The sequence below is a fragment of the Vicugna pacos genome, chromosome 3 (assembly GCF_048564905.1).
Source record: "Vicugna pacos chromosome 3, VicPac4, whole genome shotgun sequence".
Lineage (NCBI taxonomy): Eukaryota > Metazoa > Chordata > Mammalia > Artiodactyla > Camelidae > Vicugna > Vicugna pacos.
In genome coordinates, this window is record NC_132989.1 from 98,317,162 (window position 1) to 98,334,510 (window position 17,349).

General features: G+C 36.3%; 1 protein-coding gene across 4 annotated transcripts in view; it reads left to right on the plus strand.

The window, feature by feature from the left end:
* GOLPH3 (golgi phosphoprotein 3) overlaps positions 1-13,818 on the plus strand; it is a 44,203-nt gene extending 30,385 nt beyond the window's left edge. For 2 of the 4 annotated variants that reach the window (XM_072958812.1, XM_072958813.1), the window contains 2 exons: positions 2,159-2,273; positions 11,054-12,955. In XM_072958812.1, the coding sequence (XP_072814913.1) occupies positions 2,159-2,273; positions 11,054-11,478 (540 nt within the window). In that variant the 3' untranslated portion in view covers positions 11,479-12,955. Of the gene's footprint in view, positions 1-2,158; positions 2,274-11,053; positions 12,956-13,450 lie in introns of those variants that run through there. The other 2 variants (XR_012071548.1, XR_012071549.1) reach the window with 2 other exon arrangements.
* The last annotated feature ends 3,531 nt before the right edge of the window (positions 13,819-17,349 follow it).

Here is a 17,349-nt window from a genome sequence, read left to right on the forward strand (position 1 = left end):
TTGTGGCTTTCATGGTTTTGATTTCCAGAGGCCCTTTCTTGTTTTGTTTTCTTTTTAATCGTGGCTTCTTACTCTTGTTTTATGGATGTTGTATCATCTTTTAAATCTCTGAGGATGTTACAGCTCTTTTGAGAATTTCTTAACTTTGTTACCTGTTTCTTCAGTTCTTATTTTTGTTTTTCGTCTTTTCTGTGTTGAAGACTTCCTTGAATATGTTTTCTTACCATTGGTTATCTATTTATATTTAAGTATGAGGCTCATCCTCCAAGAAAATAAACTAAGTAGAAATTATATATATGGGCAGAGAATATTTACTAATAGGCCACGCATTACTGAATTTTGGTAAGGACTTGGAACTTGCTCTGTCACTGAAGAATTTTAAGCAGAAACTGGAATGTCATGTGGTAAGGTTTGCCTTTAGAAAGATCAGTGAGGAGAATGGATTGAAAGCACTAAAACTAGGTGAGGGAAGCTAGTTAGGAAATTTAATCCAGATGAAAGATAACCAGATTAGGTAGGTTAGCATGATTGCAGAGGTGATGGAGAAAAATAGTCCATCTGTAGTAATAGGAGAATAATAGTCTATCCGAGAGAGATTTGGGGGCAGAATTTCATGAGAAAAAACATCCATCTATATACCCAGGTATTGTTCCTCAAAGGGGTGGGTATGCAGTGGGCTTTAAAGCCAGATTACAGTGAATTTAAGGAGTTAAGTGGGAAGTAAGAAGTGGTGGCATGACCACAGCATAGACATACAACTTTTTGTCCCAATGTTCTCCTTTCTTTTTTCTTATACTCTCTGATCTGCTACTAAAAGCATGGTCTAGAATAGCACCTTCCAGTCAGACTTTCTGTAATGATGAGAACGCTCTACGGCTGCACTCTCCAGTATAGTAGCTACTAGTCACATGTGTCTGTGTGCCAGACACTTGAAGTGTGGCTAGTGCAAATTGAGACATGCTGTCAATAAAAGCATACTGGATTTTTAAAGTCTTACTATGGAAAAATAAGAATGTAAAATATCTTAATTTAAAAATATTTAATACATGTCAGTATTTTGGCTAGGGTGGATTAAATCAAATACATTAAAATTAATTTCACCTGTTTTTCCTATTTTCTTTTTAATAACTACTAAAAGTTTAAAAATAGATTTGTGGCTTGTATTTCTGGTTCTGATTATATTTCCATTGGGTCTTGCTGTCTCAAATAGATACTGTGGGTTTTTTTTTTTTTTTTTTTTTTTTACCTTTTGTAATATTGAACAAAAAGGAAAGGATGTATTATTGTTGAGGACAAGTTTGGAGAGCACTGTCCCATTTTAAAAATAATGCTGTTAAATTTCATAATATTTTAATAGCTAACATAAAGTAACGTAACAGATTAAGCTTTCATATTAAAGAGTTTCAACTGGAAACTTGTTTAGCCAGAATCATTAATGAAGGCCATAGAGATCTAGTACTTGACTAAAGCATTGTAGCATTTTCTTCTCTGATCCCTCACCTCTGGATTTTTCCACTCCCAAGGTGGTTTCTATATCCATCTTAACTTACAGTTTTGTAGTATTTAAGAGTTGTATGTAATCAAACCTGTTGGTATTTTCAAGTTTTTTGCTGGTTGTCACAATTTTGAGAAAACTTTCTCACTCATCTGTTATATTTCATACTTAAATCTTTACCTTGTATTGTGGTATAAGCTCTGAGGAGCCAAGTCTTAACTCTTTGCTTCTGATTTGCTAGCCAGTTGTTTCAGTAACGTCTACTGAAAGATTCATTTCTCCACTAATGTGAAGTGCCACCTTTTATTGTATACTGTATTCTTGTATAAAATTGAGTCTGTTTCTGGAACTAATAAATGTTTAAAAAATGAATTTCTGGATCGAATAGGCCAAGATTTAGCAGTGAAAGAAATTACAATGAGTATAAACTGTTCTACCATTTTGCTTTACTAATTATTGCACAGTGGTTATATTTTTGTTTATGATTGTGGCTTATCTGGCTAGGTGAAATACTGGATTTCCTTAATACAGAATTAATTTAAAATATGAACTTTGATACTGCATGAACTCTTGGCTTTAAGCATGATGAAGTGTTTGCATAGTTGTTTAAGTGTTTTATTTGAAGAGATCAAGTGGATCATGTGATTGTTGCTTACGTTTTAGGTGATCTGTAAGTCAGATGCTCCAACAGGGGATGTTCTTCTTGATGAAGCTCTAAAGCATGTTAAGGAGACTCAGCCTCCAGAAACGGTCCAGAACTGGATTGAATTACTTAGTGGTAAGCTTCTGTGTGTAAACTAAAAACCAAATCCTCTTTTAAAGAATTTTATTAAAGTTTGAAATCCTTTTGAAAGGAATGTGGACAAAATAGCCAAAAGCTTGTTTAGTTACTTAGACACTCCTGAAAGTTAATCAGTCACTACATGGAGAAAATAGTGGTTTTAAAAATTTTTGTCACCTCTAACAAGACTGAGCAGATGTTGAATGAGATATAATATACTTCCTTAGAGCTCCCTTCATTCTTTATAAAAATTACTTCATGCTACCTTACTCTGGATCACTCTGGTGACAAACAACCCCAAAACCTCAGTGGCTTAAAACAATAGTTTATTCCTCACTCATGCTGTAAATAGATCGATCACAGGCCATTTGGTTCTCACTTTACCAGCTGGACAGATGGAACTGCCACCATCTGGAGCCTTGTCAGTCACTATTGTAAAGGAAAGAAAAGCAGATTGCCCAGGCTCTTAAATTTCTGCTTAGAATGACACGTGGTTCAGATTTCATTAGTCAGAGCAAGTCACTTGGCTTTCCCTAACTTTAGGAAATAGGAAGTGCAGCCTTAGGAAGGAAAACCTACTTGGTTAACAGCATTAATGACTACATTTGTTTTAAATTTATTTGTGTATTTGTCTAACCCTCTAGAAAGTGAACTCCTTGAGTATAGGACCCATGTTACCTTGTTCTTCCTCTTTACTGTTACATAAAACATAGGTTCCTCATACGTTTATTTATTTTAATTTTTACTTAAAATTTTTTTAAATTGAGGTATAGTCAGTTCACAACATTGTTAATTTCTGGTGTACAGCATAACATTACGGTTACATATATATATATTCCTTTCCATATTCTTTTTCATTATAGGTTATTTCAAGATACTGACTATAGTTCACTGTGCTATACATATACAGTAGAACATTATTGTTTCTTTGTTTTCTATATAGTAGTATCTGCAAATCCCGAACTCCCAGTTTATACTTCCAGTCACTCCTTTCCCCCCTGGTAACCACAAGTTTGTTTTCTATGTCTGTGAGACTGTTTCTGTTTAGTAAATAAATTCATTTGTGTCATTTTTTAAAGATTTCACACGTAAGTAATATCACATGGTATTTTTCTTTCTCTTTCTGGCTGACTTATGTTCAGATATATTGCTATATCTATATCAGTTCTAGAGTAACTTTTTAAAACATTTGGAGATTCTCAGAGATTGGTAATTAACATGATACCATTTTTCTCACTTAACAGAGTTTCTAAAATAATAATATTAAGAGGATGTTCCTCTATCTGTAAAAGATTCTGAGTTTTGCATGTTTATTTAAAACTTGAATACACATATTCCATTCTTAGCTAATAGGACAGTAAATAGGCCTTTTACACTTGGGGCAGGATTCATTTTTACTTCTTATTGGTAGAGAACATAAACTTATTCACAAAATTGTGTTGATAATTTTGAGGGGTTTTTTTTGACCACCCTCCTACAGGTCTGATAAATTTCTCTACCTTGTTGAGTAAGAGAGACTAATGTGATCTTTTTTCTTTCTTTGTGCTTGTGGTATTGGTGGTGTCTTCACCAATATAATTATACTTTTTTTATAGAAAGTCTTTTAAAATTACCTTACCCATATTTTGAGGGTTTGTTTGGTTAAAACTAGATACTTACTCAGCACATACCAAGGCAGTATGTCACAGCGCGCAGCCCTGTGTTGACAGTGGTCAGCCCTCTCTGGGTAAGCCTTGTGCCTGTCAGTGAACTGTGGCCCTCCGACAGAGACTCAATGAGGGCATGAATGTTAACTCTATATGTTAAATATTAGCAGATATAATTTTTTAAGATAAAAATAAAAGTGCAAGTTACCTCTAACTGTACCCTGACAGATCATTTCTACATCCTGTGGGGGGATCACTGGCTTAAGCAATTTTTGTGCCATGCTCACGTTGTGCTGCCATTGTTGGTCCATTCCTGCTTCTGGTAGTGCAATTTAGAATTGCTAACTAGGTGCTCAGCTGGCCAAGAGGAGGGTTTATCAAAGTTTTAGTTACTTTTGGCAGGTAGATCAGAGTGCAAGAGTTCTTTCTGTGGAATATAGTGGGTCTCACCTTAACATCAGTGTTATTGATATCCACTTTGGTGCCACTTAGTCCTGTGGAGATGTTTTTCAGATGCTGTATCCGCTAACGTTCTATTTATCCTGCATCATATGGGCTAACGGCATATTGGGATAATACATTCTAGACCCCTGGATTTCCTTTGACAGTTAATGTACCTGTCATTCAAGTATGGTATACAGGAAGTATGGCATGCAGGGAGTTGAATCTCAATATTTAGGATGGCTGTATTCTTCTTAAATTTGCCTGTTATGTACTATTTTATGCATGTAGCTTATCCAGTACTCAGTATAAACGATAACTGAATTTGATTTTCAATTTGAGCTTCTGTGTACCCTTCTCACTTGATTGAGGAGTGAAAGGACAGATGTCTGTAAGCTTTTCTCAGAAGTATTTACATACAGTTAATATTTTAAGACAGTATCCATTTGAGTTAGGAATTTGTGTAAACCAAGAAGCTAATACTTAGCAAGTGTGTGGGTTTTTTTTTAAACAATGTCCTGTGAAGTTTAGGATGGCCACAGATGCCAGAATATTGCCTGTAGCACTTTAGTTGCATGATCCTGATGTGTAATAGGAATGACCTGTAATTTCCGCATACAAGAAGGGAATCTAGAGAGGCAGAAGAAGAAAAAAAGCACATTTTTTTAAAATTAAGAAAACATCTACTTCATATCTAGTTAAAGTACTGATAGCAGCTTGCTGATTTTTTATTGTAGTGAAATGTACCCAACCTAACACCATTTTCACTATTTTTTAAAACTCATTTTATTATTATTTTTATTCTTAATGGAGGTACTAGGAATTGAACCCAGAACCTCATGCATGCTAAGCATGCGCTCTACCACTGAGCTGTAACCACTCCCCACCTTTTTAACTATTTTTTAAGTGTTCAGTCTTTGGCCAGCTTGTTGATTTAATATTTTTTAGTTGCTTCAAGATAATGAGTGGTATCAAATATCAGTTACTGCAACAGTACTGATGTAGGTGCTATGAAACTTAAAGAAGTGCTTCCGTGCTGAAAGAATTTTCAGATCCATTTGGGGAACAGTTGTGTATTTTTAATAATAGATCAGTAACAGATTAGAGTTTAACAATATAGTTCTCCAAAAGTGCAATATTTTAGAGAAGAGAAATCCCTGGGAGTTTTAGTAGTTGGAGGAGGAAGTGGAACTTGGATCAGGCCTTTGAAGGGTAAAAATGAGACGGAAGGAGGTGTTCTGTTCAGAGCAATTGGAGGGAGTGGTAACATTGGTGGACCTGTCCTTACACTGCTGAGTCTGTACTTGTTCCTTGGTTTTCAAAACTGTATACTGTAATGTTGAGGGTAACGTTACGTGCATAGGTGGTAAGACTGGGTAAAGAAAAAAGAGTGATTAATGTAGTACGTTGGTCGGGTGGTTACATCTGAGGCAGAGAAAGCACAATTGTGGAGGTATCTAAGGTCCTGGCAAAGATTTCTTCTTTACCTGGCGTGGGAGGGTGAGATACTCAGCCATTCATTTTATTATTATTTACAGTGTACATGTACACATGCCATATGTTTTAAACATTATCTGTGTATCTTGTTAATTTAAAAATTAATAAATATATATATCTGAGGCAAAGACCTAAAGTTTATGGTTTTTAAGAGCAGAGTTTTTTTTTGCTTTCTGAAATCTTAAGAGGTGTAATTGATAAATTTGGTCACAAGATGTCAGCAGACTGCCAAATTTACAAACAAAGCTTTTTTTGTAACATGTCAAGGAGGATGGAAGTTTTTCGTAGTGAAATTTTTTTGGTGCTTGTCTGTATGTCACTTTCACTGAATTATTTGTTGAGCAATGGACATAAATAATCTTTGAAGAACTTCCTCTCTTTATGTACTTCTCACAGTTTCCTTAATAAAAAAGTGAACTGTAAATAAATTCCATTTTAAATTTGCTTGTATAACTTGTAACGTCTTTTCAAGTAGTGAATAATTTGGGAACTGATAACAGTATGGATCACATTAACATCTTCTAATCTAGAATTCTGAGCATCATTCATTAAGTGTTTGTTACAGTGTGTTTAAAAGATATTCAACATTATGCTTAAATCAAAGCAGCTAAATCTTTAGTAGACAGTATAGGTTAACCCTTTATTGTGTCTTCACTCATCCAACTCCTCTCCTCCCATTCCAATTTATACTGGTGTCTTGAGTATGCTAATCTCAGGGGTGACTTTATTCTTTGGATTTAGCTTAATTTGGTTCTTTTAAAATGTCAGGATGCGAAGACACTTTGACCACTCAGTTATTTCATTGTGCCTTTTTGGGGTGCCCAATATAGTATTGAATATTACCCACACTATTTCAGCCTTCTGCCTATGGGATCCCTTCATGTTTTTCAAGTATCTGAAGAGATCTGAATAACATTTTTGTTGGAGTGAGCACACACGTTTTCTCCCCTTTCCAGGGACTTGCTATAAAGGATGATAATGTCTGAGTTTTTTTTTTCTTTTTTTAATTAATTCCTCTGAGGCAGAAATGATTGCCCATAAGAAGGTCCAGTCATAATGGAACTCCTTATTTGAAGGTGGCTCTGTGTTCAGGCTCTTCTCATTTTTAGTAGCAACATTAAACTAAGAGTATATTTTGGATTTGAGAAATTTCTCACAGGAACTTTGTAAGTATTGTTCCGTTGGTTGCAATATACAAGATTTAATTGTGGGTAAGGTGTGAATAAACCTTAGCATGCCTTCGGTATAGGAGATAGTAAGTTATAAACTGTTAACCTCATTTATTTCCAATGAGAAAGAAAAATCATTATATAGTAGCATTAGAAGGATTTGGTTTTTTTTTTTTTTTAAGGTCTTTGAAGAGAAATTTAACTATGGGTTTCTCAGAATAATCTTCACAACTCCCATCCCTCTTCCCCATTGTTTAGGAATAGACGGCCCAGATGTTTTCTGAGACATAGAATACCTTCCTAATTGACGAGTGAGTTGCCAGGGAATAATACTTCTTTGATAATTGACAAATTATTATAAGCATAGTTAACTAATTAACCTTGGAGTTGAACTGTTAGTTTTTTATGGGCTTTTACATAAATTTGGCTATTGATTATCTTATGTTTATTAGTTTAAATTTCCAGGTGTCAATTAAGAATGTCAGGAAACACAACCTAGCGAATTCTAGCCTAGCCTTTAGGCTGCTTACCATGTGCCAATGACATTAAAAAACACAAAACTTCTTAATTTCAATTTTTAAAGAAGTGCAGTTGATTTACGATGTTAGTTTCAGGTAAACAGCAAAGCCATTCAGTTATACATATACGTACATACGGGTGTGTGTATATATATATTTTTTCAGATTGTTTTCCATTATAGCTTATTACAAGAAATTGAATATAGTCCCCTGTGCTATACAGTAGATCCTTGTTTATTTTATATATATTAGTGTGTATCTATTAGTCCCAAATTCCTCATTTATCCCTTACCCTACTTTCCCCTTTGATAACCACAGTTTGCATAGCTAACCTTAGGAGGAAGATGTTTGCCTCCACTCGGGCTCATATTCTGCATATAATTGCTGCCTATCTGTTTTGTTGTTTCTTTTGCCTGAGCCTTCCTCTTCTTTCATAGGATGTCACATCCTGCTGCATTTCAAGATTTAGTTTGAAAGTTCTTCACCCTGTAAGTTTCCTAGAAATACCTCTTAACATCAAACCCCTGTAATGTCTTATTCCTCTGGGCTCTTTGTTTATATTATTCTTATGGCCCTATTTACATCTTATTCTAGCCAGTAAGTTAGTTGTGTTATGAATGTATTTCCTTCACTTGATTTAAAATTTCTAGAGTTAGAAATAGGTCTTACTAATGTTTGCATTGTCAGTATTTAATATAATTTTTAGAACATTACAAATAGGATAAACTCTTTCTGCCAGAGTGCTGATTCTGCACGTGGATAAATAATAGCTAACATTTTTTGAGAGCTTACCATGTACAAGGCTCTGTTCTAAGAACTTGACATGTCTTTAGTTTACTTAATCCTCATAATAACCCTTTTGAGCTGGTTACAGTTGTTATTGTCACTTTACAGATGAAGAAACAGGGAACAGAGAGGTTAAGAAGCCTCGCCCAGGGTTGCACAGCTAGGAAATGACCAAATTGGAATTCATATCCAGTCAGTCTGGCTCCAGAGCTTGCTCTTATAACCTGTTATGTTACAGTGCTTCATCAAGTAACTGTTACAGATTTCTTAATATTAAATGTAGGTGTGGGCTAATTTAACAGCAGAAGTTGTTTTTCTTTTATACTATTAAGTTTTTAAATCTAATAGAGCCCCAAATATATTTCATCTCTTACTTTTTGAAGTTACCAAGGAAATTGAATGCAGTGATTGTTTTTGTTTTTATGGAAGCTGATTTGCCAGGGTTTTTTTTAATTTGAAAAGGTTATGTTTTCTTCAAGTGCAGAATATGACTTTAATAATAATAATTCATACCAGTCCTTCATTATTTGACAGTTTTTTCCGAGTCCCTAGTTTTATGGAATGAATCACAAAGTGCAGAATTGCAGTTCCAGGTCATTTATTCTCTTTAAAAAATAGCTCGTTTTTCTCTTCATGGTGTTAAATTGTATTTTCCTTTAAATTATTTTAATATTTAGAATAGCTGTTTTGAAGTCCTTGCCTGCTAATTCTGTCATCTCTCTCATTTCTGGGTCATGTCAGATTTGGTTGACTCCTATTGATTTTTTTTTTCCCTCTTAGTTTTAGGTCACATTCTCCTGCTGCTTCACAAGTCTAGTAATTTTTATTGGATGCTAGACTTGGTGAATGCTATGTTGTTGTGTGTTGAAGTTTGTCTTCAAAGGCTGTTGAAATTTGTTTTGCTCAGCACTTAAGTTACTTGTGGATCAGTTTGTATGTAAGCTTTGTTAGACCAAGTCTAGAGAAGCCTTTACTCAAGGACTAGTTTCGCCCTGCCGCTAAGGTGTGACCTTCTGGAGTCCTTTCTGAATGTCCTGGGTATTCATTGAGACCTTTCCACTCAGGCTGATTGGCACTCATATTTTGCCTGGCCCTCTGTGAACTCTTGGGATTTGTTCAGGTTACAACTTTCTGGTAGTTTTTGTAGTTTTTCTTTGCTTTGCTTTGTAGAGTTTCTCACCTTAGCACGTGTGACTTTGTTTTTAGCTAGATTCAAGTGAACACCACACAGATATGGCTAGCGCTCTTACTCTGCATAGCTCCTCTTCTCCAGTACTCTGCCCTGCATATTCCAGCCGCCTTAGCCTCCCCAGTTCTGATCCCTGCCTTTGTGACACAGTGTGAGTCCGTGCTCTGCTTGTGGGCTTCCGTCCTGCTCTGCTGCTGGGGATGTGCCTTCTTGGGTAAGCTTGGGCAGCAGTAGGGCTCACTTAGATTGCTCTCAAAGGTCACAGCCCTGGGCTGCCTTTTGATAAGCATCTGAAAACAGTTGTTTCATGTATTTTATCTAGATTTCTAATTGTTTAAGGTCAGAGACCAAGTCCAAGACTGATGACTTGATCATAGCCCCCATCTTCTTTAGTGTTAAGTCATATGGCAGAATAATTTTGTCTATGGCCAAATGAGTACTAACAGATTTTAAGGCAGCACTGTCCACTAGAGCTTTCTGTGACATTGAAAATGTTCTGTTTCTGTGCTGTCCAGTCAGTAGCCTCTAGACCCACTTGGCTATTGAGCACTTGAAACATGGCTAGGGTAACTGAGGAACTGAGTTTTTTGCTAATTTGAACTAATAGCCCTATATAGTTAATGGCCACTCTAGTAGACAGTATAGTTTCTTTTCTCTCAGTATTATACAATTTCAGTCTTACAGCTTTTGCATATAATAAAAGTGCCTGTGGTTGATCTTTAACATGTCCCAGTTTAGAATATTACTAATGTATTTTTTTAAATTATAAAAATATTTACATGTTCATTGGTGACCATTTGGAAAATGCAGAAAGTACAAAAAAGAAAATTTGTCACACAAAGATGACCAGAGATAACCAAGATTAATATTTTGATGTATTTCCTTCTAGTCTTCTATAAAGAAAAAAAACTGTTTTAGTGAAAAATCATTTTATTTTAAATATTTAAATGTTCCTGCCTCAAAAGGAAATGTGCATAGATGACAAGATTAAAACGGTGAAAATGTTTTGTCCTTTTATAATTAGCTTTATATTATTTGTCATCAAAGAATAGCATCTCCTAAACAGGCTTTCCTGGCTTTATAGACTGGGTATGTGTAGAAGTTTCAGGAATAGCACGTTAATCAGGAAACTTTATTTTATTCTTTTCTCTCTTTGTTGCAGATTGGTGTTTAACAGAAAAGAAACATCTTATTTTCCTCTTGGCTGCTTTTTGACAATAGCTAGAGAGAGGCCAAACATAATTTAATATTTGGCTTATTTCCACACTGGGGGAATTGGTTTGAAGACTATTTTCAGTTTGTTCCTTTGAGTCACTGTTGCGCCTGAAAAATCATGTGCCAGGTGCTTCAGATCCAAAGGCCTGGCCCTTAAGTGGTTCCTGGTTTAGCTGGCAAGAAAACATAGTTGGATTTTCTTCTGTTTTTCTGGAGGAAAAAAAGTCAAATGTTACTGTTGATTTTAATAGCACAAAATTTAATAAAATTAGCAGAGTATACCCATCATTTCTAATTTCTGAAATCTTTTGTTCAGGTGAGACGTGGAATCCCTTAAAATTGCATTATCAGTTAAGAAACGTGCGGGAACGATTAGCTAAGAACCTGGTGGAAAAGGGCGTATTGACAACCGAGAAACAGAACTTCCTACTTTTTGACATGACGACACATCCCCTCACCAACAACAACATTAAACAGCGCCTCATCAAGAAGGTCCAGGAAGCTGTTCTTGACAAGTGGGTGAACGACCCTCACCGCATGGACAAGCGCTTGCTGGCCCTCATTTACCTGGCGCACGCCTCGGACGTCCTGGAGAACGCCTTCGCTCCCCTTCTGGACGAGCAGTATGAGCTGGCCACCAAGAGGGTGCGGCAGCTGCTGGACTTGGATCCCGAAGTGGAGTGTCTAAAGGGCAGCACCAACGAGGTGCTTTGGGCGGTGGTGGCGGCCTTTACCAAGTGACCGCTCCCTCCTCTCTTGTGAGCCAGTGGTTTCTCTTCTGTTGACTGCTGGTTTCTGCAGTTTGTACTTTCCCACACTAATTGGCTTTTGTTTTATGAACTGGTGGGTGGCTTTTTCTTTTCTGTATGTATGCAGGATTCTGCTGGTACGAGAGGCCTTCCTCTTTCTGTTTTAAAAAAAAGTTTTACTGCCACATTGGCATTCCATTCCTTGTTGCCATCCTCCCTGTTACCTGTTCTGGATTTCTGGTATGCTTTGACTTTCAAGGTACCTCCAGTCTCCTCCCATGCACATCTTTTGGATTACCTCAGGTTGAGTTTTCCCCACATGTGCGTGTACATCTAGCATTCTGCCTACAATTCAGACAGAAGTCACAAAAAGGCCTTTAACTCACCAAAGGTAAATATCTGTATCTATTAGGACATTTTATACATAGACCTCAGTTGAGATATATACTTAGCAAAATTATTTTTAAATTGAAACAGCACAGTAAATAATATAAAGTACCCATTGGATTTTGCTTCCCATGTAAATCTATTGTATTACTACACTTGTTATAATTTTAACTATTGAATCATAAAGGTCCAATTGTTTCACAAAGCCGGTTTGGGATGGGCTGCATTCCAGTTATGCTGTATATAGTTTGAATTATATATAAATTGCTCCTTCTGGCCACCCCCACCCATCTTAGTATTTTGCAAGATTTAATTAGTTGTACACCTGGTGCCCCTTACTTGCTACAGTCATTATTGTTTGATGGCAAAATAGACCTCTCATCATTGCAGGAGACAGAGAAGATGTGTGTCTAATTGGTCCCAAGATTTTTTGAGCTGTGCCATTCACGGTACTCTTTGCTTATGCATCTCCTTTTTGGATTTTTTTTTTTTTTGGTCTTACTATTTTTATCATTTCTGTAGGAAAGAGGCTTGTGACCAGTACTAATCTTGAGTACAGTTTATCTTTTTCTGTCCACAAGTAAATTAATGTCTGCTCTTAAATGTCATTTATCTACTCACATTTTCTTGAGGAAAAAAATCAAATGTCAGTCCTAGCAGATGTTGCATGTAAATCGTTAGCAAGTAATGACTACAACTCAGATGATAAGAATTTTGTAACAGAAAGCTCTGCTATGTTTTAATTTTTATATACAATTATGATAATTAGCACATTGTAAGAATATAAACCTTTGCTTTTTAAAATTTATTTTTTACTGTTTCTTTATCACTGTTTATTGCATCACCATTGGTTTCATAATGTAAATACTATATATTGAACAAATTAAATGTCAGATTTTTATTACCATAGTTCATGTTACTAGTGGGGCTTTCAGGTGTTTAGAGATTGTTTTGGTTAACATTCAATGCAAAAGTACTAGATGGTGTATAACTCTACAGTTGAATTTTAAGAAATTCCCTAATATGTATACTATCTTTTTATCTGAAGTAATAAATAAACTATGATCTTGAAAGTGCCTGAATCAGAGCAAGCATGTCATTTGTATTTTTGTGTTCTAATTTTCATGTTCTTGGTTTTCTTCCTAATGAAGTTTCACTTAGCCTTAGTATAGAGTGGCAGTACATCAGTGCAGGGGTTGGCAGACTTTTTCTTACCTGGTCAGAGAGTAAATGTTTTAGAATTTTAGACAATAAATATTTTATTAAATATTTGTGAGCCGTATGTGAATGAAAGCCCTGCTGAACGAAAGTCGCTTTAGATCCTCAAAGAAATGGGAGAGGCTGTAATCCAGTAAAACTTATTTACAAAAAAGGCAGCTGGCCTTGGGCAATAGTTTGCCAGTCCCCATTTTAACACATGTGAAAAGGCAGATTTTCTGTCCATTAAGATAACCTCCTTTACCTCTAAAAAGGATACTACTATGGTGGTAATTAAGTATAGGAAGTATTAATTTATAGTTTCTTCCCATAAAATGGATACTTGAAACTGATACCAGTATCCTGGAATTTCTTTTTAGGTGAAGATTTTCTGTTTTTCTCCTGAACAGATTTTAGGAGTGAGGTAATGGATGTCTCTGAGGTGTTCTTGACTTCAGCAGCAGCCGAGTGCCCGGTCCGCTGTGCCTGTGTGTGACCCTGGCTTCAGTTCCTGTTTCTATCTCCAGAGGAGGGGAAAAGCCGTGCAATCTGGAGGGGAGGGTGTTGTCTAGAACTTGTTCTTCCTATAGAATGCTGCTGCTTACGGTCATCTGTAAAGAGGAATGGTATGACTCCATGGAAATTGTTCTGTGTGATAGGAGCACCATGTCCACAGGCTTTTGCTAAAAAGCCTTCAGATCCAAGAATCAGGCAGTGAGTTTTAATATAATAAAACTTACATAAAGATCTCTCGTGTGACGGCTCTGATGCTTTCTGACTTTCTTCATATGTCGTTTGATTGCTGTGTGTTCCTTAGAATATCCTGGTTTAGAACAGTGCTCTAACAGAAGGGAGAAAGGAAACTTACTGAATGTATGTATTTTATATATTGTTTTGACCTCCCAAAACCCCAATTACTGTCTTCTTTCTGAAGAACAGGCTTGGAGAGGAGGATATGCCGAGTCTCACGTTACCTGGTAAGTGTCTGAGCGTCTCATCCTGAAGCGAATGAGTAACAGTAGCGGCATGCAGCTGCACGGTTCCCTCTCGTCTTCGGGCACTAGGAGGGGGCTCCTTCTCTAACAGAGGCAAAAACAGACCCGTGGGCACGTAAAAAATTCTCATGGTGGTGCGAGATACAGTCATAAGAGGGTTTTCCTGCCTTATTCTGATATCTTGGTATAACTTACATAAATTATCTTTCAGGGATGACAAAGTTGACTAATTCTTTATGTTCTGAAAAGAAAGAAGCATTGTCAGATGTCAAGTGGCCAAGAAAGCCCCTGGCTGCTGCAGCAGGACTGCTCTGTGGTCTCTGTTGCATTTCGTCAGTTCTTCCCACTGTCTGTGAACAGGTGGGTACAGTGCTTTCCTTAAGTAAGACAAGCATTTGAGTTTGATCATCTTCTGAAGGAAAGTGAGAGGGGGCTGCTGTGTGACTGGTTCAGTGGCAACATAGGACCACCCAGTAATGACATCAGCCTGATGATGACAAGAGCCCATGACTGCCACACACGGTTCCTCTTGCCCCAGGAACGTGGAAACCACGAGTCACAAGTCTCTCAGGTATTTACTTTATGAAGGTTAATTCTAACTCTGTGGCTTCTCCATCTTACATTAAGATGTGTATTGTAGATAATATTCCATTTCACTTTACATGCAGATGAAGACAACCAACAACCTGAGGTAATTTCCAATTCATTGAAGCCCACTGGATACCAGAATGATATCCCTGGCTGTGGTAAGTTCTGCATGAACGTCATAGATTCTTTAATAGCGTCGGTAAGGTCGTGGTGTTAATGTTTACAGCCTTGCAGGCTCCTCTTCAGAGAGCCATGGATGGTAAAGGTAAGTGATACCCATGCCTCCTCAGCCCAGTGTTAGAACTGCGTAGGCATTTACTCCTGGTAGACCAGTGGTGTATTGTGATTCTCACTAGCATTGTTATATACTAATGTGCAGTTTACTTTTTGTGCTTACATTGTGGAGAACTGTCAGAATAAGCACACATCATTCTTTTTAATCATTTTTGGCTTCATTGTGTAACTTTTCCCATTTATGGACATTTGGATTATTCTCATGTTTTTCATTATTGTAAACAGTATTGTCTAATTTTGTACATATATTTATATTTGTTTGATTTCTATAGGAGGAATTAATAGAAGTGAATTTGCTCGAAGAGTGTGCCATGAAAAATGTTAAAGATAAAAGCCAAGTTGGTTTCTAAGATTCATGTTAGCTTGTTCTTCCAAAAATGGAAGTGCTGCTTTCCCTACACGTTAGCTAATGCCACAGGGGGGGTCGTCAGTCCTGGTCTTTGCCAAGGCAGTAACAGGGGAGAATGATGAAATTATTTTAATTATTGAAGGATCGATTATCATTTATCTTTATTGGTAATTTGCATTTTTTTCTGTGAATTACCTGTTCATGTTCTTTATCCATTTTTCTAGTTGAGGTCATTGATCTTTTTTATGTGTTGATTTACCAGAGCTTTTCATAAATTACGGGTATTAGCCTTGTATCTGTGATGTAATTGTTTTTCCCATAAGTTTTTTTTCTTTTTTCTTTTTTCACATTCAAGAAGGTGTAAGGTGCAGTGCTCAAGCATGAAATCTGTGGAGACCTTGATTGTCCTACTAAAGAGATCAGCATGGTATTCAGGTGTTGGGAGATACATATATTTCATAAAAATATGGGGAGGTGTGGTTAAATATAACAATATAAAAATCACAAATATGTAATATATGCATATGTATGCAAACATTTCATTTAATTTTTATGGTTAAAATACAAATGGACAATTACATAAACAAATGCATAGACTAATGGATTATTTTAAGGCGAATATGCTTGCACCCATCACTCAGGCCAGGAGAGAAAACCTTGCCAACTATCCAGAGACTGTTCAAGGCTGCCTCCCAATTACAACCTTCCTAACTCAAGAGTAGCCACTATCCCAACCCAGTATGCATCTCTAATAATTTTATTCTGTTTCATTTTTCATATGATGGGCCTTTTTTAGTTTCTCTCAATCTATAGGTTCTTCCCTATATCTTTTTTTTTTCCTTGCATAATATTTGTCGATGAAGTTGGATCCCTTGTCCTGTAGAGTTTTCCCAAGTTCGGACTTTGCTGATTGTATCCACAAAGTGTGGTTTAATGTGTTTTTCTGACTTCTCTACTTCTTGAGAACTGGGCATTGGATCTGAGCCTCTGTCAGATTCCGGTTGGTTTGTGTAGGCAGCTGTTCATAGGTGGTGGTGTGTTCTCCCATCAGGAAGCACATGATGTCTCTCTTGTGATGTTAGGAATCTTCCTGTTCAGTTCTTAGATCCTGTGGATGGTTGGGGTTGTATCTGGTGATTTTTAATTGTTATCATTTCTTCTTTGTTTATTAGAGTATTTCTATAAAGAGAAATTTCACTTTACCTACATTATCTTTTAGTACAGTTCATAGAGGAAAGGTAGGATAATCTACATTCTATTTATCAGTTTTCAAAATACAATTGGTTTCACAGCATTTTCCAAAGGTGACTGATTCGTTTTGTAAATAAACATTCTTTTATAATCATAAATTTCCTTGGTGAGAAATAGGATTCTGGACGTGGAAAAGTGGAGATGTGGCTTTAAGACAGAGATAGAAAACCCTTGTTCTAAATTCGAATCATGAGTATCAGCATAGTCTTATGAGGGGGAGGGTATAGCTCAAGTGCTAGAGCACATGCTTAGCATGCACAAGGTCTTGGGTTCAATCCCCAGTCCCTCCTTTGAAAATAAATAAATAAATAAAGCTAATTACCTCCCCCCTCCAAAAAAAAAAAAACAGAAAAAAAACAGGTTTATGGGATCCTTTATTTTTTTTATTATGTTAAAGTATATATAACATAAAATTTACCATTTTAAGGACCTACTGTATAGCACAGGAAACTATATTCAATAACTTATAATAACCTATAGTGGAAAAGAATGAAAAAGAATATGTATGTATAACTGAGAATCACTTTGCTGTACAACTGAAAGTAACAACATTGTAAATTAACTATACTTCAATTTTAAAAATAGTTTAAAAACTTTACCATTTTAACCATTTGAAGTATACAGTTCAGTCCCCCCGACTTTTGGTAGTTGCGCTGTCTCTGCTGTGCAAGGAAGATCGTTGTCAGATACTATAATCTCTCCACTTCAATCTTACTCTTACTTCAGTCTTAACTCTCAGGTAAATATATACTTGGTTCTCACCACCATTCCTTATGTCACTGTCCAGTGAATCTGGTTGTCT